This window comes from Crocodylus siamensis, chromosome 1 (genome assembly GCF_052110815.1).
Source record: "Crocodylus siamensis isolate JL-2025a chromosome 1, ASM5211081v1, whole genome shotgun sequence".
NCBI classification, from domain to species: domain Eukaryota; kingdom Metazoa; phylum Chordata; order Crocodylia; family Crocodylidae; genus Crocodylus; species Crocodylus siamensis.
In genome coordinates this window covers 298,523,001-298,547,875 of record NC_143395.1, presented here as the reverse complement: position 1 = coordinate 298,547,875, position 24,875 = coordinate 298,523,001, and the positions used below count along the sequence as shown (strand labels likewise).

General features: G+C 42.3%; 1 protein-coding gene across 1 annotated transcript in view; it reads left to right on the top strand.

Annotated features, from left to right (window-relative positions):
• Window positions 1-23,055, top strand: part of CREG2 (cellular repressor of E1A stimulated genes 2) — a 28,492-nt gene extending 5,437 nt beyond the window's left edge. The window contains exons 3-4 of the mRNA XM_090020637.1: window positions 14,625-14,738; window positions 15,532-23,055. Of these exons, the coding sequence (XP_089876763.1) occupies window positions 14,625-14,738; window positions 15,532-15,679 (262 nt within the window). The 3' untranslated portion in view covers window positions 15,680-23,055. The remainder of the gene's footprint in view (window positions 1-14,624; window positions 14,739-15,531) is intronic.
• The last annotated feature ends 1,820 nt before the right edge of the window (window positions 23,056-24,875 follow it).

The following is a 24,875-nucleotide window of genomic DNA, read 5'->3' as shown; positions in this document are numbered from 1 at the left end:
TGTGGTGAGGACAGTTCCTTCCATAAAAATGTTTAATTTCTTTTAAATTAATCCTTTTAAACTGTACATGAATGAATCAAACCTTTTATTAAGGAATAGAAATAATAGAGAATTAGGGCTGGAAGGGACATCCAGAGGTCATCCAGTCCAGCCCCGTGCCTGAGGCAGCATCGCCCCTATACCGACCATTCTATACAATCCATAATCTAAACTCTTCATAAAACTACCATCCACCCTGACACAATGCAATGCTTTCTCTCATTCTCAGAGCTTTCTCATTCAGTTCTCTAATTGAATGTGTTGGTTTCAAAACCAAATGAGTGAAAAGTGAGGCTCCTCTGTTCAGGAACCTAAAAAGTAGCCTATTTTTTTTAGACATTCAGTAGTTCCCTTTGATGGCAACATGAATTGCAAAAGATAGGACTCCTAAAAATAAGGCTACTGAAGCAGATGCTTAAATATTTACAATCCTAGCCTTCCATCTCCACTTTCAAGTCTTTTTCTTTCGCATTTAAGTAACTATCCACTTTAATCGCCTTTTTTGGGAAATATCGGTTTACAGACACTGCTAAAAATGCCTTTTATTGCAGATTGAGACTTGCAATTGATGTATTTGAAAATCTTTGAAAAAATGTCTTTACTGTGTTCTAATGCAGTAACCATTGATTACCAAAACTATGACCTAGAGCAGGGGTTGGCAGCCGACAGAGCCATTTGCTCAAACTTTAGGATGTGGGGCTTTGGAGCATGGGAATTCAGCAGGGACAGCTCTCCCAATGATGTTGGGAAGAGAAGCAGCAGCCAGATCCCAGTGCCCTCTGGCCTCTCACTGGAGCTGGGTCATTCTGGCCCTCAACTTGAAAAGGCTGCTGACCACTGGTCTAGGGCCTACTGTTACATGTGACCAAGCCCAGTACGGTCTGCAGACAGTGGACACATCTACACATCCATTAATGCACAGTAGTACTACACATTTAGTTTAGTACTTGCTTAAGAAAGTACTAACTAAATGCACTCTAACTACAGTTACTAAGCAATAGCGCCAGAGCACAGTTTTTTAGTGATGCTTACTGTGCAGTAGCCTAATACTACTGCACAGTAGCATATTAGCACAATTGTTACCTGGCATGCTACTACACAGTGCTATTAGGCTACTGTGCATTAAGCACCTCGCGTAGACACGTCCAGTAGAAACCAAAGCCATAAGCAGGAATCCCTGGTTGCAGTACTGCTATGCTGACAAAGTTGCAAGTATATTATCTGCTGAAATTTCAGTTGCATTCAATCTGAAGATTAATCGTTTAATAAGTATAAGAATCCTTACATTTGTTAGTTTATTGCATTCAGTGCATTTTACATTACTTCTAAAATTTCCATTTGCAGCAATGTTTAGTACATTTCAGTAAATTTCAGCTGCATCAGGGAAAATGAAAGGTTTAGGCTGCTGATGAGTTGTAGTTTGACATTTTGGTATCTAGGAAACCTTGAAATGTACTTGATTTTTTGATGTTGTCATTTTTGTGTATGGCTCCATGGCCTTAAAACAACCAGCATAACCCACAAGGTTAGTGTTGTGACATTACAGCATACATTTCTCAGTGCAAGGGTTTAAGAGGGTGGAATTGTTTTATGTACAGGGCAATTCTTTCCCTGCTTTCATAGAAAGAAATCCTTTGTAAGTTCCATTTTTAATGTTAGAACATCTCTGTTAAATGTATCATTTGCATTAGGATTAACCCAAAATTATACAAAACAACTAAAACAGTAGCAGTTTAAGTAAGAAAGAGTTATTCCAGTAACTAATTTGGTCCTATAACTTTTTTTCATATAGGCTTTGATTGGACTAGATACCTATTCTGGTACCATTACAAAAATTAAAATACACTTGAAAGCCGATTGATGCCTGCGATCAATTTAAAGGAATAGTTGGCACTCCAGTGAGGAATGTTTTTGAGGTATTTCACACAAAAGGAATCTCTAGATTTAGAAAGAAAACAGAGCTGGCATTTCAATAGTCCTTTCATACTCAAGTATCAAGTGACCTCTGTACTCACATATAAGTGTGATGTTTCATTTGTTCAGTAGTAGACTGAATTAATTTTGTTTCTGATAGTAAAATTAAAATGCTAGTACTAAACATTTTCACTCCTTTCAGAACTAAGGAATATAGGGTATGTTTTGATTTTATACACTTATATCTAATCATCTGGAAAGAAAATGTGAAAAAGCTAACTTAAACCATATCAAAGAGTTGCAGAGATGATCTAGGTTCCTTGTCTTTGATCTTGAGATTTCCATTTTCCAAAGGGATACAAGCTGCTTTTGGAACACTCTCTGAGGCCAATCAAAATATAATATGAACAGGTAGCCACCAGAAGGTTAGGTATTAAGTTGAGAGTATATAAAAAACAAAATCCAGGTTAAATGCCAAAAAAGCAATGCTAAGAATAACTTAATACATAACAGCCCATTACCTCAAAAACCTACATGGTTAGATCCTGTTCCTACAGAATGAGAGCAGGAATGGGCCCAAGGTTAAGGGGAAAATACTACTGTTAAAACTGTGGGTATGAGCAGGTGTTAATGTCTCAGAAATTTCCACTGCTAGAAATGCTTCCAGGAGAGGCAGCAGTACAGCTGCTCCACTCCTCACGTTCCTGGGGGGAATGGACTACCTGTGCTTCCCCAGCTTGGGGACACTCAGATTTGGGGAACAGGAAAGGAGTCTTTCTTGGCTGTTTCACTCCCCTCCAATAAGCCAGACTGGAGTTGAGCTGCCACTGCCCCCCAAACCTTCCCCAGACCGGGGACACTCTGGTCTGGAGAAAGCATGGGAGGCACTGCCCCACTGCTCCCTGCCTGTTCTTTATACCAGAATGTCCCAACCTAGGGAACAGGTGGGAGGGCATTGCCCTGTGGCACCACTCCTTCCCAGGTCTGCTGCGGGGCTACAGGTGCCAGCTTTGAACTTGCCACAGAGGAATCTGATTGGCTGCCCCCTGCGCAGTGCTTTGAGCCACTCACTCATAGCCGTGCACCAGACCTGGAAGGGAATGGAGAAGCAGGGCCCCATTCCCAAGAACTGGGGACCCCAGTCCAGGGAACAAGCAGGGAACAGCAGGGCAATACCCCACTATACCTTCTCCAGACCAGGGGGTCCCCATGGGAGCACTCAAACTATAGAAAAATGCCCGTTACCCAGGCTGGAGTCCCTGCAGCATGGGGAAGGCACAGGGGAAACTACTGTTCAACTCCACTGGATCGCAGAGCAGCTGAACAAAAGCATACAGGTGTTCATTCTTGCAAGAGAAATTTTGTCAAGGAAAATGTTCCAGGTGTCAAGCGGGAAGCTTCTTCTCCCAAAATGGGCCATGTTTCCTCCAGGAAAAATTGAATAAACATTTATACGCTCCTAATTTCTAGTGGGAAATTGGTGATTCTCCCAGTAGAAACATAATGCCCATACGTGGCCCATGACACATGAGCAGCTGAGAGGATCTTTTACCTAGTCAAATAATCAGCCTTCTTCCAGTATCATTACTAGGGGTAGGCGAGTGGGGTGCCAGCCTTGGTACCAATTTAGGAGGGGTGCCAGAATCATCCCCCACCCCCGTTGGAGGAGTCTGTATCCCAGCAGCAAAAGCAGCTCCACAGAGTCGCTCTGGCAGCATCAGCCAGATGTACAGACACCACACAGCTGCTTTAAGAGCAACAGTTGGGATGGGCAGATTGTGTTGCAGTGGCAGCACCAACAGAAGTTGGGGACTTTTTTTTTTTGAGTCACTGACATAGGTAAGACTCCTGTGTACCACCAAACCCTGATCCACAAGCACCTATACATGCAAGTAATTTTAATCAGGTAATTTATCCCACAAAAGTCAAGTTAAGGCCATGCTAAGGTGTCTGTGGGATCAGATCCTGACACCGTCCTCCTAAAGTTGTGACAGTTACAGAACTTCCTATACACTGACTTCTACCACAGGAGAAAAAAAGCAACAACATTCTTACAAAAGTAATTACCAAAGTCAGTTGCATTTTTTGGTTCTGTTTTACCAATATTTTAGATGCTAGCATTTTGAATGAGCTCTCACAGTGCAGCTTCTCCTCCTACTTGATCCACATAATCCTAGGGTTGTAAGGCTGTCTGTTAACATAAAATGAATGTAAGGGTACAAATGGCAAAGACCTGAATGTAAATCTGATTTCATTACAATTGCCTAACACAGGGGGTTTCAACCTTTTTTAGGAAGTGTACCCCCAGCAGCCAGTCATAGAGTAGGGGGAGGGAGAGAGGGTGGCCACAGCCGCCCACGGAGCAGGGTGGAGGGAGGGAGCTTGCACCTGCTTGTCTATGTGCGTCTCCATGGGCTGCTGACAGGCCTTGCACCCGACCACGCACGTGGCAGTGGCACGGGGCAGGGGGTGGTGGAGGCGGCTGCTGCATGTGAAATCCCCCTCTCCCCCATATGTGGCCAGCTGGGTGGCCTGCAGAAGGCTACTATTGCCCTTACCTCCCCACCCTCCCATCCCTGCTTCTGGGAGGCAGCAATGCAGGGTGTGAGTGCCAGCGCTCCATCCCTGCCCGCCCATGCAGATCTCCTAGGGCCTTTCCAAGTACCCCCAGCCTAACAATTCATGAATGCAGTAAGAAAATGTAAAACAAGTGAATGGAAGTTATTTGTTAGAGATGAATCTGTGTTGAAATCCTGAGTACAAATCCCCCTAAACTTTGGAGAAGTTTAGATTCACATTCCAATCTGGTCGTGCAAGTACATCTCTACCCCTGTACAGCATGAAGATAAATCAGTGGTTGTTAACAGAAGCAGAGTCTCCCAATGCCTGAAGAAGGGTGTTTGTGCCCAAAAGCTTGCAAAGAACTTTTTTTCCAACAGTTGGTCCAATAAAGATATCATATCTACCCAAAGAACCTTGCCTGTGATTGTTCTTCCAAATTCACATTTAAAGGTCCAGGAAATGCATAACTACTAAATTAGAATTTTAAATATAAAACCTGCTATCATCACTAGTCAGCATGTACAATATATAGTTCAAAATTATTTTTTTGCCTTCTCTTTAGTCTTACTTGTCTCATTTTGGAAAACTCTTGTCTACTATACTAGTCTCTTCCTCTCTCTCTGATAAGTTTTTTTCCAGATGGTTGTTGACTGTAATAATGGAACTGTCTCTAGCTAGTCCAAATATCTTTACCAGCTTAATCATATAGTTCTGTCAAAGATATTAGTTGTTGCTGGGTGCATCTACATGTAAACTTTACTACAGAGCTGACTAATTAGCTCTGCAGTAGTGTCACTGTCTACACATGTGCCCCTATTAGGGCATAGTAAATTAATTAAATCTGCTGTAGGATAGTACTGCCCAGGACAAGTACTATCCTGCAGTGGAGCAGTTATGTGCACCAAAACACATGTGTAGATGGTGACCAGGCCTTGTTAGGGCACAAGTGTGCTACAATGCAAGTGCTGCCTGCTGGCTAGCCCTGCACTGTAGCACACTTGTGCCCCAGGCAGCTCCTCTGCAGCACATTAAGCCAGGCAAAGTAGCCCTGGGCTGGCAAGCTAACTCCCTGCAGCCCCTGACAGCCAGGGCTGCTCTGCCTGAGCTTGATGTGATGCCATCCTGGGCACATGTGTAAACACTGCACCTGGGAGCAAGAAACTCCAGCATGAACCACACTAGAATTTATTGCTACCTGCTAACTGCACCCCAAAACCCGTGGAAAAAAAGTGGAGTGGTGCACGTGGCGGCAGCATGCACTGCCCAGAGCCACAGACTGGCTGGCCAGAGCTACACTCCACAGCTGGCCAGACTCCACACAGCAGTATCACCACTGCTGCAGCCCCAAGAGGCCCCCAGGACCACAGGTAAGGCTGCTGGAGCCAGCCCAGTGCTACCACACCCAGGGTAACTTGCTGTACACCAGAGCATGTGAGGCACAGGCATTCCCCAGGGACACCTAGCAGTGGCACAAGGTGCACTGCCACTGGTTGTCTCCAGGGAAACAAATGTCCACGCACGTCTGGATGCAGCTAACGTGAGCAAGAGAGTCAAGCACACTGACAGCACTTAACAAATTACAATTACCTAGTACAAACAATGCAGAAAGGAAAATCTTTTAGAAATTGTGGAATGAATTAGATCAAACTAACAAAAATATACAGTCAAATGCAGAAATCGCTATTATGTAAAAAAACTATTTTTTTACCCCAAGACTTGCTTTATGTTTAAAATGGAAGACCTCATGTCCAAAAGTAAGACGCTTTTTAATTTTTTTTATAAGCTTTGAAGTAAGGACAAGAAAGAATGTTTCTTGTCAAAATCAGGGGCAAGGCAGGGCAATCATGCCCTGCAGAATCATGCTGAAGCCAGTAGCAGCAGCTTTTCAGCTTATGAAATTTACTTTCAATAGAGATTTTGTTTGACGTTCATGCAACACAGATTAGTAATGCTAATACATACTTATGTCTTCAGATCCTTCAGTGGTGAATTATGAGCCACAGATGGCATATTTAATGCACATAACTTGTGCTTTTCTAAATATAAAATCAAAGTACTATGTGTATTAATGTATCAGCTAAACTAATTATCTTATTGCATAACACTTCCTTCTGTAGACTTTAGAAAACATAATCCCATGGTCTATAATATAATTTCAAGTATAGACAATAACCCTATTATTCTTAATCCTGTCGATGGTCTTTAGGAACTGAATAGAAATGACTATTAATAGTAAAAAAGAAATCTTGGGACTTCTCTATTTTTGAAAGTCTGGGAACAGGATTTATATGTTGTCAATGGAGACAAGGCCCTCAGCTTTCGAACTTATCCTTAACAATAGCCTCATATTCATTATGAAGTTAGGCATCAATGTAGACATTCACTATGAACTATAATTTTGCCAGACCTGGACACAGATAGTTTTTGGATGAGAATTCTCCAATAAAAAGTACAGGAGGTGAATTCAGGGAACAGTGTTGGTTATACTCTTGTTCAAGTAAATATTTTAATGAGGTTTCACTCTGAGTCATTTTTGAACCATGACCTAACATGGGTGGAAGTGGAATGGAGCGAAGTGGGTGGAAAATGAAAATATTTGTCTTTGGGCACCTCAGAGCATTGTATAATTGTTAGAAACATTAATTCCTCTACAAGCTGAGAATGACACATGCTTTGAGAGGAACTATGCCTTATATAAAAATCTTGTGGTGAAGTTCCTCTAGAGCTGGGATGAAGTGAATGTGCAGTCTCCCTGACTGATCAGTCACACATGCGTAAACTAAACAACTGCCTGCCTGGAGTCAAGTATTATGTCGTTTGTCCATTATGAGCAGAAAAACTGGGCCAATCAATCCTTTTCTTGCCTCAAACCTGATGAATAATTAAAGTAATGTCTCTAAACTACTGTGCGCCAGATAATACAGAATCGGCTCTAATAAAACACATATTTCCCTTCCAGTCTGGCTTTGTTTAATCTCTTTAGCAAAGTGTGCATTCTTTCACGTAAGTGGTATATCTTGATTCATTTGTCTTTTTTTCCGCCCTCTAGTCTTTCTTCCTTCTGGTCTATATTTATTCACAAAATCCTTTGCAGGAATACTGAGGGCCTAATATTGAGCCCTGACAGAGATGTCCTAAGGAGCCTAATAGGTATTTCCTGGCACAAAGCCAGCACAACCAGCTGTAATACCTTCTCCCCTTCAGTAGCATCCAAGATAAGAGCGAACGTAAATGTGTTCTGAAGCCATTTTCACCTTCCCCACTAATTCTTGTGCCGACACAAAGTCCAGATAGATTGAGGGCTGAAGATATAAATGCTTATATACAGAAAATTAATTATTGATTAATGTCCATGGATGTTCTCTAGGAATTTTGTTACAGTAATACACCGAGGGAATTGCTCACCTCCTGTATCCTTCTACTTCTTGGAAGCAAATCCCAGATTTACGTCAAATACTATAGCAGCACTGCTGAAAACACAGAACCTGCCTGCATTTGAGCAAGAACTCTGTTAACTAAAACTTGAATTATTATACAAAGGAAAAGAGCACATTTTAGGACAATGCTCAACCAAAGAAAATGCAGATGTAAATTTATTTCAGAACATTAATAACCCCTTTGACAGGTACAATACTAAGTAAGATTACAATACTAGGTAACTATTCTGAAATAGACATCAGCATAAAAGGCAATGATAAACACTCTGCCAACAATGTAACTATATATAATAACAAGTTTAGACCTATCATTGTCCCTTTTTGGCTAATTTAACCTTCACAAACAATTTTCTGGCCTGATTTTCCAGGTAAGTAACCTCCTTGCCCTGCAGGTTAATATTGCAAAATTCAGTTTGAACAAATTAATTTAACAAATCATAAAATGTATAGCCTTTTCATTGCAAGTGCAAACTCATGTAACACCCCAACATGTGACACAAGAACATAGTGAAACCTACAAACAAAAGTCAAGACCACTCAGGCCAAGCAGAGAAGAGAAGTTGAAACATTCTAGAGACTGAAATATATGTCTGGTATCAACCAAGAATGTAGAAAAATTGCACTTCTCAGTACAGCTTTTCTTCTCATAGCTCAGAGAAGATTTAGAATCTGACACAACATTCCTTATTTGTACAAAATCCTCCCAATTATTTCAGGAATCATTGCCTAACAATTGCAGCATAGGGCCTGTTGTCAATTGAAAATATACGAACATGCTTTAGAAAAGAAAGAGAAGCACTAACAGATCAAATGATAATTAAGTTTAGAGCAGTGGTGCTAAGTCTGCAGCCTATGAACTGAATCAGGCGTATGGGCATGTGTCATCCAGCCTGCAGGGCTTCCCATGGGTCTGGAAATTTGGCAGCAGGAGAGCAGTGCAGCTCTGGAAGCTCTTAACACTGTTACCAATTAACACTGCTACCATTCCCCCACCACTAAATTTCCAGACCAAAGAGGAACCCTGAGGGCTGGATAACACACCCCATGCACTGGATTGCACTGATGCATGGGGTTACTCTGTGGCCAGATTCAGCACACGGGGTCATTCTGCAGCTGGGTCTGGTTCATGGGGCCAGGCTGGCACACTGGATCAAACCCATGGACTGACCCTATGCACTGACCCAACACTGGATCCCAACAGTGTAAGGACGTATCCAGGTGCTCAGGGCAAAACAAGCAGTGACTTCTAGTTGTCACTGGGATTGTGAATAGCAGCAGCTGTTTTTTTTCACACTTCTCCCCTGCAAAGTCAGCACTGGAGCAGTTATCCCTATCTTCACGCCCCTCTGGATTCAGCCTGTGGACCATCCCTGTGCCACACATCCAGCCCATGGGGCCAGAAGGTTGAGCGCCACTGGTTTGAATTGGTTTGGAGAATGTATCTGATTGATTAGGGACAGACATTCAGAAAGTCAGAGCCTGAATTGATTCAATCTTTGCAGGTTAGTCTAACCTGGCTAGACTGAACCAATTTGCAAGTGAATAGTCCAGAGGTAGGCAACATTTTTTGCCCGGAGTGCCAAAAAAACTACATCTACCTTGGTAGGTGCTGGAGTGCCAACATGCTGGAGCCCAGAGCAGCTGTTTGCAGCCTCCCAGCTGCAGCTGGCCCACGGGGCCCATTCTGCTTGCAGCAGGCTTGCAGACTCCCAGCTACCTGATGGGAGCACCCTGACCTCCGTGACTGGCAGCAGCTGCTTAGAGCCTGGGCTGGTGGTGGTGCGCTGAGAAAAATGGCCTTGTGTGCCATGCTGGGCACACATGCCAGGAGTTGCTGACCCCTGGAATAGACATTCATAAAATGCAGGCACTTGCCTGCAGTGGCTGAGGCCAGGCATTGTGGGGCTAGAGCTAGAAGTAGCTTGGAGTGAACTGACTAGGGAGGGGATTTAATTCCCTCTTCCCTGTCCCACTGGCGTGGACCCAAACTGAGGTACACCACATGCTACCCCCTTGCTGATGCAGTGGCAGGGCTGGGGCAGGGCCAGACACCAGCTGACATGGCCCCTGAGGCAGTCTGCCTGCCCTGACTGCCACCACTGCCTGGACCAGGCAACCAGCAGAATAAGCCCCCTCTTGCCTCTTCCTCCAGACACCAGAGGGAGGGAGGAATAACCTCAATGGCCCCCAACTCTGCCACTAGATCCTCATGCACAGGGACACCTTGACAGGGGCTGCAGCATTGCTCCCCCCTCACCACTCCAGCCAGCATGGCCTGCTTAGGCGGGGGGCAGGGTTATTCCTCCCTCACTCCAGTGTCTGGTGGAGGGGGCAGGAGGGGGATTATTCTGCTGCTCCCTCCCTGCTAGGAGTGGTGGTGGCGGCAGTGGTCAGGGTGAGCAGACCCCGCTGCGGTCCCCCAGGGGCAGAGGGGGGAATAACCCTCCTCCCTGCTGCCCACCTAAGGGGCCATGCCAGCTAGCCTCTGGCCCAGCCCCTGCTGCTGGAGCGGTGAGGGGGGAGGGACTCTGATGGGGGCTACAGCCCCTGTCACGATGTCCTGGAGCACACGCCTCTTCCCAGCAGCGGAGTGGCACTGTGGGTTGAGGAGAGCTGCCACAGACTGCACAGGGCAAGCAGTGGTGGCACTAGGGGCCCTTGAGGGGTCTGTGGCCCCCTCTGAGCCATGGTGCTGCTGCCTGCCCCTTGCTGTCTGCAAGAGCTCTGATCGCCACTCATGGGCCCCACTGCTGAGAAGAGGCTCACATTCCCCAGACACCAGGACGGGGGTTGCTGCCCCCATCAAAGGCCCTGCCCCCTTGCTGCTGCAGCAGCAAGGTCAGGGACCCGGCCAGAGGCTGGCCCACAGAGCCCCTGAGGTGAGGGGGCTGGGAGGGAGTTTATTCCCTCCCCCCTCCCATGTCTGACACAGTGGGCAGTGCTTGCTGCTGCTCCAGTGCTCCAGTGCTTGCCCCATGCAGGGAGCGGTGGTAGTGGTTAGGGTGGGCAGACCCTAGCTGCGGTGCCCTAGGGCTAGAGGGGGGAATAATTCGTTCTGCCTGCCCCTCTGCCTCAGGGTCCATTCCGGCCAGCATTTGGCTGCACCCCAGCCCTGCCATGGCAGCAGTGAGGGGCAGTCACCCAGCAGACCCTAGCTCCGGTTCATGCCGGTGGGACAGGGAGTGGGAAATTAAACCCCTCCTTGGCCAGTTCACTCCAGGCTACTGCTGGGGCTGGCAATGCCCCCGCTGCTGGAGCAGCCAGTGGAGACATGCAGGTCCATGCTGGTAGGATGGGGGGGAGGGGTGTGGGAAGCAAAATAAAACTCTTCCCTGCTCCCTTCCAGGGCCAGCCTCTGGCCAAGCCCCTACCCCTGCTTGTCTCTGCTCTGGCTGTAATAGACAGCACAACCCAGCCCAGAGAGCATGTTGGGATGCTGGGGGACTCTGGTTTAACTTAAATTAGGAAGTGGTCTGGGAGAGAAGTTGCATAAACCAGTTTGAGCTCAATCAGTTAAAGTCAGATACTACATTCAACCAGGATTATCTAAAACCAGTTTCAGCCTTTTTGTAACTGGTGCACTGAAGTTATGTCCTGTTACAGGTTTAAACCAGTTTCTGATCACTTAAACCAGTTTGTGTAACTTCCATCCCTAGCCATTGTAATCTTTTATAACTCCTATGTAAAATTAATAGTAAAACCAGATCTCCCATCTTCACCAGTCCCATTATACTTGACCTTCTTACGTGAACGTTTATTATTATAATGCTACCTGTAAGAAACTTGCAATAATTATGCAAGACAAAAATGCACTTGCAAAACAAATGCTCTTCCCAATTGCTCAGCTAGGTTGCTGCCATTTTACTCTTGAAGAGTCAGCTCCATGCATTTAGAAACAAGCCTATTATTTGAATCTGAATGCTAAAATACATGCATACTTGACTAACAAAAAGTTCCTTTTGATTATTTTTAAAACAGACTTGACTAAATGAACAAACAAACTAAAAATATATTAATGCACTGTTATGGTTGAACACAGGAAGTCAGATATGACAGATCTTAAGGCATGAACAGATGTAACAGTTATACCACTTTAAAACAGGTAGTGGAGGACCTACTATAGTCAGAAGAATCTGTTGTAACTATTTCATCTGTCTGCTTGTATCACACAGTAACGGAAGATTAAATCACAGCAATTTACCCTAGAATGAAATAGGGTCAAGTTACTGAAATTTACTTTATTTTACTGTTGTCAGCTGGAAATTGTGAATTAACTTCTAATTTATTTAAACAAGTTCTTTCTCTAAATTTACATTGGTTTAATTGAATTTATAATTTGGTTAGGGAATGAAGATTTTCAAGTATTCAGAGTAACATTAATTCATTACTTAATTTAACTAGTACTAAAAAAAGCTGAACATTCCTCAGAAAAAAAACCCTCATTTGAATGAAAAAATTAGGCAGAATCAAGCCTTGGACTTTTTCCCCAGCCCTATCACAATGAAGAAAGTGTTCTGGAGAGAGAACACAGACAGTGTGGAGTAATTTTTACAAGTGCAGTAGCTCCTTGGGAGAGCTAAAGCTGCTCAGAACTGCTGAGGATAATGAAAAACCAGCCTCAGGATGAGGCAACTGCACATGGCTCCTTTGTGGTTTATGCTAAAAATGGTGCCAACTGCTTACTGGGCACAGCTGAATATCAGCCCATTATGTTCTCTGGCAAATACAAGTTCTTGGCCCTATGTATAAAAGCAGACACTTTATCCAATAGGCAATGTAGTCTTTCATTACCATCTGTGGGGAATTTGCAGGTGTTAAATTAGCTGCAGGAGGATTCCCATATGTTTTCTGCATGCAAAAGAACCACATTAAGAATTACAAGGAAAAATGCATTTGCAAATTGCATATACATGGTGAGGGCTAAAGAGTTCAGGCCAGGATCTTTGAATAAAATCACTTGTGGATCAGATTTAATTTACTGTGGTTTTCTTCTTTGGTTTAAAACACTGAGACTAAGAACTGCAATCCCAGTGCCCTGATATGATTCCTGGGGTTTAATTACACTCTCATGTAGGCCTCAGTCCTGCAAAGTGTTGAGCAATCTCAACCCATGTTAAAACCACTGGATGTTTGAGGCTACTGATCACATGTCAGGATCAGGTTATTGGCATAACTGTGCAGAACATCTTTCCCATCCATGGAGTTATCCTTGACTTACACCTGTGAACAGAGAGCAGTATTACCATGACTTATTTTAAATACTATAACTGGATAGGCAGAGCAGGAGAGCAGTAACAAATTGCCTAACTTGACGGACCTAGATGTTCTGGAGTTCTCATTTTTAAAAGATAGAAAGTCCATTCCTTTTCTTTATAAAAATTGGGTAGAAAAGCATAGGTAGTTGGATCTTCAGCAGAAAGCTAAGAGGAAGGCAGCTAAAAGCACATAAATACACATTTTTTTAAACCTGTTAAGATGCATACTAACCATCTCACTAATCCTTCTCAAAATCCTTAGTCCAACCTTATGATAAGGTTGTAAAGGAAACTATTACATGTTTTGGTTTTTGGGTAAGACAGTTAAAGAAATTTGTTTGCTTATAAAATAATTGACTAATTCTATGTATGTGATGCAAAAAGCGGTTCGTTTCTCTGGAGGCTCGCAAAGAGATCGCAGACACACACTTATTAGCAGCACAAAAGGTGTATTTGCAAATAGGGTCAGAGCAGAGTTAAAAGACTCAGATTACTCCGAACCACTGAGGAACTTTTCAGCTGGTTTTTATCCTTTCCCTCCTGGGCACGTGTGCAGAAACAGGAACTCTTACAGCTCATTTCTGTTTCATACAAACATGTATGTGGCTACGTCACTTCATCCATCACATGTATATTATAATTAACTACTTAAGTATGCAGGGCGGATAAGTAAATATGCATCAGCTAATTGCACATGCTCAGAAAGTTCTTTAGGTCACCAAGAGTTTAAATCCCCCCCCCTTTCAAGGACACAGTCAGTTGAATTCCAGCTTCTGTAATCTGCATGAGAAAAACCAGGGGGAGGCTGAGGGAGTGGGGGGGAGAGAGTGATTTAGTATTAGAAAAACTGTAGCAAGGCTGGCCAAGGAAAAAAGTCCTCGGCAGTGTTTTTTCCTTATCAGGTACGAGACGCAAACTGCATTTCTAACAACACTCCATTTCTAACAATATTATAACAATACTCCATTTCTAACAAATGGATGGCAAAAACCTTTTTGTTACTGTTGTGTGCCTTGTTCTACAGCATACATTTTCAAGAATTAAATAGACCAGCTGGCCATGTGAAAGATTACAACAATTTCTTTCTTCTGTTCTTAGACAGTATGTACTAATCTATTTTAAAAAGCATTTGTTTAGAACATAGATGAATTAGTACAAACTTTGGACCTGATTCTGCAGTTCTAATTCATGTAAGTACTATTTAACCTTCTACAATGTTTTCCTGAATATTATTACTCAGGCAAATAAAGGTTTGCAAGGGTCTGATCTTTGGATTAGAATACTAGAGCTACTAAATAGGTGAGCATGAATTATATTCATACAGAGCATTATTCATATTTGGCCATTATAAATACTTTCTTAAAGATTCCTGCTATAAAAACAAACTATGATAGATGAACTTTTTTTCTGTGTTCAGAAAAAATGTAATTGAACCTGATGATCCAAGGTGTGCCAAACTGACCCTTACAGGACAGATGATCATGGTGCCTCCAGAGGAAATGGAATTTGCCAAGCAAGCAATGTTTTCCAGGTTTGTATGTAATAGTTATACAATATAGTAAAGCTTAGAATTTTGAGACCAATAAATAGTGATGTAGGCAATTGGGACTGATTATCCCATAAGGATCAGACCTAGTCTTTTTGTGCTGGGCCATGGACTATGTCAATCTAAAATTCTACCCGTCACCACTTATATAGGACTTTAGGACTTATTTGTACTCTTAGGACAGTCAAATAGATTATATAAACAAACAGAACTAAATATAGTTCTTATAGAATCTGCTTTTAATTCTAGGATTTATGAATTTTGGTTAGTCTTTCTTTAAGACAAGAGTGTGTCATTTAACCACAAATTAAGGAGCAGTGGGATGTCTTTAGCCCCCATAGGAAATCAAGGAAGCATCCCAAATGCCTCCTGTGCTCCCAGGAATGCAAAGACTGGACACCTGTTACTTAAGTCCTATCCTCCATGCAGCCAGCCTCCTTTGCTGGCTAGTGCATAGGGAGTCAAAATGACAGCCCTTTTTTTCCATCACTACTTGTGAAGTAACATGCAGTCTCAAAAGAAGCAGAAGATCCAAAGCTTTTGGAAAGCAGGATCTGAATTCTACAAGGCCTTTAAGTGGGTTTATGTATTGGAATGAACAGAAGAACCTCATGCTCTCACCCAAGTTTTTCACCCTTTAAAGGAGCTTGGGTTCCCATTGCTACCTTGCTCCTACTTACTGCTAATTTAGAACAACTTGGGCTTTACAAAGAGAGAAGACAAATACTGTTGAATGATATTGACTCTTTCAGATTAGAATTTTTTTGAATCCTTTCAGACATCCAGTCATAAGGAAATGGCCTCGTAACTATGAATGGTTCTTCATGAAGATGAGTGTTGAGCATGTCTGGCTTCATAACTGGTATGGAGGTGTTTCTACTATTGCAGTGGAAGAATATTTCAAAGGAGTTCCAAGTAAACCTTAATTAAGCTTTGAAATAGAATTTTTCAGAGTATGTTTTCAAAACACTTTAAGCGCCATGTTGTTGAATGATCATTTTGCAGTGACCTTTTTTTGTTTAAGTCTTCAAAATAAATTCATCTTTTTTAAAATAGAACAGAATGAAAATGAACCAATATGGACAGTTAAATTAAAAATCAGCTGTGGATAGTAAACCTAAATTTCATTCTTGCAATTTCATATAGGATATCTGTTTAAAAATGTTTTGGATCTGCCTGTTTTGATTTTTATTGCCATGCCCTCACATGCTGATTATGACATATACTAAATATAGTGTTTTGATTCACAGAAAAACAAATTGCCTATAAAAAACTGCTATGTATAATGAAAGTATTATTGTTATTTGCTCTTTCTTGTTCTCTGGACATTCTAACCAAAATAATGCTAGCTGCAACTATAAAGAAACATTTTGTTTATATTTTTAATGAAGCTGTTTTCATTTTGGTATTTACATATTCATTACACAGTTGTGCTAACAACAGAGTGAAACATTCTGCTTGAAAATTGAGAAATGGGGATGCAGAAATGTAATCCCTGCCTACTTTTGTAGTGGCAAAATACATGCAGCTCAAAGAATGCAAATTTAGTTCGTCACACCTAGTAGTGCAAGGGAAATGAAACAAGCTAAAGGGTCAAACAGAAAAATCAGACCCACCACATGATAATCCCAGTGCAAGGATAAACATTCTTTTTAAAGAATGTAGTCTCTGGTAAGCCTGTTTTAGATTATTGATAGGAAAATTTCTGTTGCTGGTTTTTCACATCCTGTTTCTCCCTCAGTTTTATTAACTCATTCCTGTTCCTGACCCTAGTATTGTGTAAATATGTTGGGGGGGAGGGTTAAGTCTGCCTGAAATTTGTCTTCTTAAGGCAAGTCTTGGAGGTAGTTTTCAATCCAACAACATATTACTTCCTCACTGGGAAGTCAAAGCTTCACTGAAAAATATGTAGTGGAATAGTGCTAGGGGAGTCTAAGACAGCTTTTTCAGTCCTTAGTTCTTTTAAAAAATAGTCTGCTCATTTTATTCTACAACCCCTGACCTAAGGCATCTTAATGGAAATGGTTAGGTGGTTTTAGTGGATACTTTATCTCTACAGGTTGCAAGGAATGTGTATATGCTTACTGTTAAAATATACAGCAGAGATGAGCAAGAACTACAGACTTGAGTTTTGTGTGCCTAGGATGGAAAGTGCATATCTTACAGCATTCCCAGGTGGAAGTCCTAAAAGCCTGATACTAGCTACTTCAGAGACAGTCCAGACACATGCTTAGTTTTTGTAAGCAGACAAGGTTCTTTGGGTAAATCCAATATCTTTTATTAGACCAACTCAAACAGTTGGAAAGAACCTTGTCTGCCTATGTCTTTAGACCAACACAGCTACAACCAACAACACTATGTTGAGTCAATCCATTAAAAGAATATGTTGTTTGTTCTCAGGCCCTGTGTAATCTAAAAAAAAAATGAGAGTGTATTTCCTATGATATTAGCAATGGCCAGAGCTGACTGCAGACAAACTGATGCCTGTAATCACCACATTAATTAGACTTCCATAACGGTAACTGATGTATTGATTGAAATGACAACAGCAATTTTTCTAAACCATCGTTAGTAATAGCAAGAAAGCTTCAGAAATTGTCTCTTGTCCAGTCAGGGCTTCAAAGGAGAGAAAAATAAGGGAGTCCAGTCATGCTGACTGTGCTGTGATTGACTGGAAAGCTACTGGCTACGCTCTGCAGTTGTACTGAGAGAGGTTACAGAAGATCAGTTGATTCTACAGTAATCATCTTTAAACAGATCTTGAGCTCTGCTGCCATATGCTTGCCATATTAACGTTGTTTGCATGAGGATTTTTGCCAAATACTTTGCACTTTTGTACAGGCAGTTCAGGTCCACCAGCAGGAGCAATGTTAGATTCACCATGCCTCACAGATTTACTCTGAATAGGATGATGTGACCTGATGCTTAAAATGCCAGGAGATACCTGCACCTTTTGTACTTTAGTGCCCCCACTACTGCTAGAGCTCTGTAGGACTGATGGAATATTTGAGGAGATGCTTCTAATTTAGATACCTGTTTACTGTATTGTCCCTGTCCTCGCTCTCACCAGGGGCACTGATAATTCAGATATTTTGCAAAGGAGACTGTGATGCCTACAGTCAAAAAGCCAAAGGTGTGGCGAAGGATAACAGCCCATCAGACTAGAATAGTTAAGGCATTCCAATTTCTACAGCTAACTGCACACAGGCAAGCAGTAGGGGTGCCATTGTATGTGGTTGCCTTGGACTCTGCCTGAAAGACCAGGTGCCCATCTGCAACTGGTTTGACCAGAGGTAGCCTTCAGCACAAAGCCTGCCTTGAGGCTTTGAACTCATGCCTTCTGGAGCCACAGCAGGACCCTGCTTTATTACCATGATCTGGCAGTGGTCTACAAGATGGAAGAAAATATATTGTCTAGCTGTTTTTCTTTTTCATGTAGAGAAGCTGCATTTTTTTCCTCCAAGCTTGCCCCGTTGTCCTCACCCCATGTCTTCCACCGTACTGGCTCTATCAATATGAGAACTAAAAGGCTGGCCCCACGTAGGTTTATAAAATACCATAACTGAAGCTTTCCCAGTTGCATTATTTTGCCATTGAGATCTGTGTTCATTATGGATCTAATCCCTGACCACTGAGGTTAATGGAAGCTTTTCATTGATTTCAATAGGCAGAAGATTAGACCCAATCAGGGGAGCTCCAAAGCTTGCGCTAATATTGATTTGTAACTGTAATTACACATTCTGTTGTCCTAGTTTAACATTATACCCAGAGTTGTCTAAAAAGAGAGGGACACACAGCAAATATAATTTTCCCATATTTAATGTCTAGACAAACCACAGTAGAATATAATTAAAGTTTTAGAGTCGTTAATAATTACTCTGTATTTTTCTCTATATTTTTCTCTGCTGGCCTGTGTTGGAATCCAACTGACCATGTCAGTCATTCAGTTGAAGTGCCTGTATTAAATCCAGAAGCAGTTATTTTAAAGAGCATTCTAAAGTACTACAGCAAATACCAACTATATATCAGATAGCACAGGATTTATTAGCAATCATCCCCCACACAGGAGTTACACTGACAAGCATGAGAATACTTACAACTGGGATAGTGAGGGAGACATCCAAGCTGATTCAGGCTGGCAGACTCCAGCACATCTACCGCTAGCTAGCAAAGGACTCTTCTCTTTCACTCTGTTTTATCCTCATAGATTTCTCATTACATCATCATCATCATCTTCTAAAGGTGTCTGCTTTCCAGAAATTGATCAGATCTATCCTGAAACTTGTGTTCATGCCTGCCTATCTTATTTTTCCCCAAACACCTTCTTTGTTTACCATTAATCCATACTTGGGTTTTCCTAGACATGCTGGAGCCAAGTGGTTGGCATACCAATCTTCTTGTTACCGTCTAGTCTACCACTTTTCCTCCTATGTTTACATAGCTATAATATATGGATATCTATACATCATTTGCCTAATTCTTAGCATCTTCCACCTGGCATTAGCACTTTAAGGGCACCTCTACATATGCAGGTAAAGGTATGATGAAATCTAATATGTGTTTCACACTGTAGTGCCTCCCACCATGCCACACATGTATGGCAGGAAGTGTGATTGTGGGATTGCCACATTAGATCCCATTGTATCCTATGGCCAATGCAGGGGAAGCCCGATCCTGGGGTTCCCCTGCACTGGCAAGAAGCAAGCTCCCATGGCTGGGAGGACCCTCAGCTGAGGGGCTTCCAGCTGTGCGGGCGCCTCATGCACTTCCACAGTTGGGAGACACAGCTGCTGTGATCTCCCAGCTATGGGGGGCTCCATGCACCCCCGGGGCTGGGAGATTGCAGCCAGGCTCTGTGCCTCCTGGAACCCAGTGTCCATACCTGTGAGACTTGGGGTTCCAGCAGCCATGGGGCATTACTGGGACCTAAAGTCTGCAGCTGTTAGGCACTGCTGAGAGCCTCCTCAGCTGGAGGACTTCCAGCCCTGGTTAGGTCTGCTGCACATCTGTAGCTAAGAGCCCAGTCAGCTGATGGGGCTCCTAGCCTCAGGAGAGACTATGCTACATGTGTAAGTTAAAGCTGGATAGCAACCACCTGTGGCTCCAGAAGTTAGTACACAATTTTGAGGCCTAATTTTATAGCTGGTTGGAGCTTTTTATGGCATGATAGGTACTTTTCACGTGTAGCTGGTCTCAGTGAATTGTGCAATACCTGTAATGTGTAGGAGAAACCTAACTCTTTCTTCCTCTGTTTAAACCACAGAAGTTTGGGTCCAGGTTTATGTCTAAGAATATAATCAAACATACTAACAGCTACTAAACAGAATTTCCTTCATTGTTATAGTATTTTCTCTACAGCCTGACGACAGTGATATACCTCCAATACCACCATAACAATGTCCATATTTCTGCTTTCCACTATCTGTATCTTAGGTCTGAAGGGCTAAGGCGTTTTATCAAGAAAGGTAGACAAGGACTGGTCATGAATTTATGAAACACTAGTTAATTACTAAGCACTAAGCCCTATGGGAACTTCTTATAGAAGAAAGTACAATAATACCTTTGTATATAGTTTCCTCCACACTGAAAATTAAATGTTACCTTAGTGTACGTAAAGTGTATCCACAGACAGCATTAGTGCAGAGTAGCTAGTGCACTGTGAATTCATACCCTGGCTTACTTTGCACTAAATTTCCTGGCTAGACAAACCCTCAGACTCTTGTCAGACCTACAGGGCATGAATGAGACAGTGAGAAAGCAGCAGTGGGCACTTTGGATGGCAAAGAAACAGACATTTCATTTCAGAGGCTAGCTCCTATGCTGCAAAGCTTCTGAAAGGTTGCAGAAGCCCATCCAAAACTTTCCCTTGTGATCCTGAATGGACTTCTTTGGGGTAAAAGGGGTTTTGAGATGCTGTTTTTTTTAACTGGGCCTTAAATTATTAGCCTAATCCATTATTAGGATTTTTTTTAAACTGACAAATACCTCGTTATACATGTGATGGTATGGTAAGTGTAAATGAAAGCTATCCCAGATATTACTAGAAAGATTCTATAAAGGTTTATGACCACTTGCTCTAATATTTTTCCTTCTGAAGTTAATAGCAAAAGTCCCATTGACTTCCTTGTGATCTTAAGGATTTCACCCTTAATATCGGTAAGAAATTAAACTGACATGCAAATTAACTGTCATGCATTTTGTACTTCAGTAGGAATAATTAATGTCTGTAGTTTTCTCAAAAAAGCCTTCCAGTGCAAGTTTTTAGTTGAAACTTCTATATTGGTCCTGAAAATTTGAGAGATGTATTTATTTATGCTTGTATATTTGCTGTGGGGGGAGGTGTGAAGTTTGAGTCCTTTTGAACAGTGATATAATTTTTTGCTAACGTTTGCAAGTGTAATGCATGTACACTTTAAGCACAGCTAGTTTTAACTGCTGTTCTTATTTAACCAAAGAATGTTCCATTTCTAATGTAAATTTCATCACTTAAATAGAACCAATGTATTATGTATTGTTTCTGGATGTGAACTGCAATTTGCAATGTAGTTTGACTCTTAAAGATAATGAATACGGTTGAGAAATTGCCTATCAAATATTTAATACAAATAAAATAGCAAATGGTGAGTTATAGTTGGAATATTTTTTCACTTAGTGGGGAGAAATAAGCCATGTTGCTACTTTTTAAAGGATGCTGGAAATTGATGGACTTTTGGGTAAGAGGAGAAAAACATGGCACTCTTCTCTTTGCCAGCACCTCTCCATTCCTCATTTCTATGAACTATAATTTCAATGTAACACCTCATGTCCATTGTCATTAATAGTGCTTACCACTGCCTCCTTTTAATGTGGATATCAGGCAATTGACTGGGTACTTGTTCCAACATTGTATGAGTTAAGGCTACTATAGAACTTTGTCTCAGTGTTATTTTTTCCCTCTCTCTCCTTGCACTCCCAAATTCTCATTTCCATCCAGTTCTTTACTGCCCACTCTGGCAACCTCTCCTTTGCCAACACCTATCATTTATCTTTTTCGCTTGCTCTCCCATACTGTTATCTGCTTTCATCGAACTGTTAACAGAGCCATCCTTCCACCTGCTCCCTTAATTCCTAGTCTATATCCAAGAAGTCAATTTTACCTATCATCTATATTTCCTATATATGACTCATAAGTATTGAAATCCACTTGTCTATTTAATTTCAGCTTCTTTCCTTATCCGGTCATCTGTTGCATCTTCTTCCCCTAGAAGTTGTGGTAGTAATGTTGTGCTCTTTTATACCTTTCTAATCCTAACCATCATCATCTTTTTCCTCCTTCTGCTTCTACATATTCTCCATTTTTACTAACTTCAGTGCACATTCTACCTTTTACCTCAGTCCCCTGCTTGCACCTAGGATGACTTAAAATTCACCTGATGATGTCCAGTCTAAGTCAGCCAGCTGCTTTTAATTTTCTTTCCAGAATCTCTTAATTTGATCTAGATAAATGACCAACTCAACATGCCATTGTGGTCCTTTTATTTGATGTTTTTTATGAAGCACTGCTCTTGTTCAGTCTGAATGCCCTCTTTCACTTGCTGCCCTTCACATGTGCTCCCTCTTTGCCTCACTAATTCCATTCATCATCTCCCATCGATCACTTCTCTTATCTTCTTCCCTATTTTGGGTGAACTCCATTAACTTTACTTTTAGCTCCATTCTTTGTCCACTTTTGAGTTCACCCCCTCCACCCCATATACTATTTTGTCTGTCCCTTTCATTCTTAGCCTTGGCTGTTTTCCTGAGTTTGCTGCTGTGATAGAACAAGATCAAATGCTGAATGCCTTTGCTGAGAATCTTAAAATTACAGTCAAGCATTTTTGAAGAATGCTTACTATATTACACTAGCTTTTTCTCCTTCAGCAAGTGGTTGAATTTAAGTTGACCCAGGAATGGAATTTTAAATGTATCGTGCTAGATACCAATACGGAGAAAAGTTGTTCTTCTGGCCCAGTGGATAATAAGAAAAAGCAGAGTAGAGCTGCACCTTATAAAATAGCTAAATCAAAGATACATAAACTTTTATAAACAACGGCTTGCTTCATCAGATGCTATGAAAAGACATCCCAACTGTACTTTCTGTGTTAGTTGTTATAAAAACTTCAAGTTCCTTTTCATGTCAGCAGTCACAGCATTCAACTGTAATTAAGGGGGGAAGGATAAGACTTATCTGACAGCATGTCAGGCAATATGGTTGTATCACAACTGTCTACTTTACAGAAGGAAAATGATGTTGCCATAAAATGATTAGTAGACAGGTCAGAGGGAGTTATCCTCCCAAAATGGGAAAATATCCAGATTATTTGGGTGCAAAGTGAGCTAATGCATAATTAAATATTTTTAAAAGTTATCTAAATAAAAAAACCTGTCATCTTTGTTTATCACTTTTATTTCTATATTTCAGTAGTGTTTTTTCATTTTTTTCTGGTCGCCAGGCCATTCCTATAGTGTCTATCATTTTTTTCTGTGTTAAATGATTATTCCCCATGCTTTGATAGTTTTAACATCTTTAATATCTGCATAACAATGCACCACTGCCATTTTCCCAGCACTGACATGCATTTTACCATTTATATAAATATATGCAACACAGTGCCGAGCGTGTCAGCTCACATGTGGAGCAGACTCAATTTTTCAAGTCTGCCCTGGTGTGTCGCACTATGAAAAGGTATGTGTATAAATGCCCTATGATTTTGTCCTGCTTTTCCTGGTCTCTCCTCTACTCCTTTCGTCCTCTATTCCAGGGATACTTGAGAAGGCCCTAGTGGGTATGTGTGGGCGGGTGGGGATGGAGTGTCGCCATGCTCCCGTGCAAGCACCACCCGCCCAGCCAGACACAAAGGGCAGGGGAAGGTTCCCCCCCCCACTCCACATCTGGCTGCTGGGGGTACACTGGTCTGCGGCCGGGCGCCAGGGGTACACTGATCCAAAAAGGTTGAAAAACCCTGCTCCATTCCTACCTGGCTTCTGATCCCATGTTTCCTCCATTCACCCCCACTTTCTCTTTTCCATTCCTATCCTTCCTCTGGGTACCTACTTTATTCACCAAGTATGCAAAGATGGTGATTATGTGCATGTGTATCACTGGCCAACAGTGTGTGACTTGACAGCCCTGCCTTGAAATCCATTGCCCAACGTTAAAGTAAAAACAGTAACACCTTAGGGCTTTGTCTGCATTCTGGCCAGTGGCCAGGGGTGTGAAGGTACAGGGCAGTGGCTACTCTGCACAAGCTCAGAGGACAGTAACTGTGAGGTTGCCAGTTCCACCTCCAAAATGTAGTAAGCTTTTTCGCACGTGAGCAGAGGTGGCCAACCTACAGCATGCCTGCTACAAGGGCACAGGCTGCCCCTGTGCCTGATATGGAGCAGATTGGGGAGGAGAACAGGTACCACAGTAGCAGGCAGGGCAGGAAGCCGAAAGCAGAGCAGCAGATTGGACAGGGAGCTGAACATAGAGGACAACAGCTCTGCAGGGATCCTGGTTTTCTTTGATTAAAATTCCCAATTTTCAGATTAAAATAGTAACTCAAACTTCACATTTTTGGTGATTAAAATGAAGCACCACTAATATCTATTTGTCATCTATCTATTTATAGTGCTGTTTCATTTTAATCACAGAAAAATGTGCAGTTTGGGTTATCTTTTTGGATCTGAAAATTGGGGATTTTTTTGTAATCACAGAAAACCAGGATCCCTGAAGATTAGCCAGCGTAAAAGGGATGAGTAGCACTTGGGGAGTGTGGCTGTCTAATGTGACCATCTCCCTCTACTTGAAGAAGGACGTTTGTACCTGCTTGCAAAAAACCTTTTTTTCCAGCTATTTATTTGGTGTAATAAAAGATACCGCATTTACCCAAAGAGCCATGTCCACCTCAGTCCTTAGACCAACACCCCAGGTCTAATAGGTGACACCCCCGGCAAAGAGGTTGCCCCAGAGCGGGCTAAGGGGAAGGGGCGTGGCTTCCCATTCGCTCCTCCCCCTCTAGCTCCGTCCCGAGAGCGGGGCCATAGGTAAGGAGAGGGGGGGAATGTCCCTTACCTTCAGCCCCGCCCCCTCAACCCCCACAGTAGGGCCTCGGCAGAGCT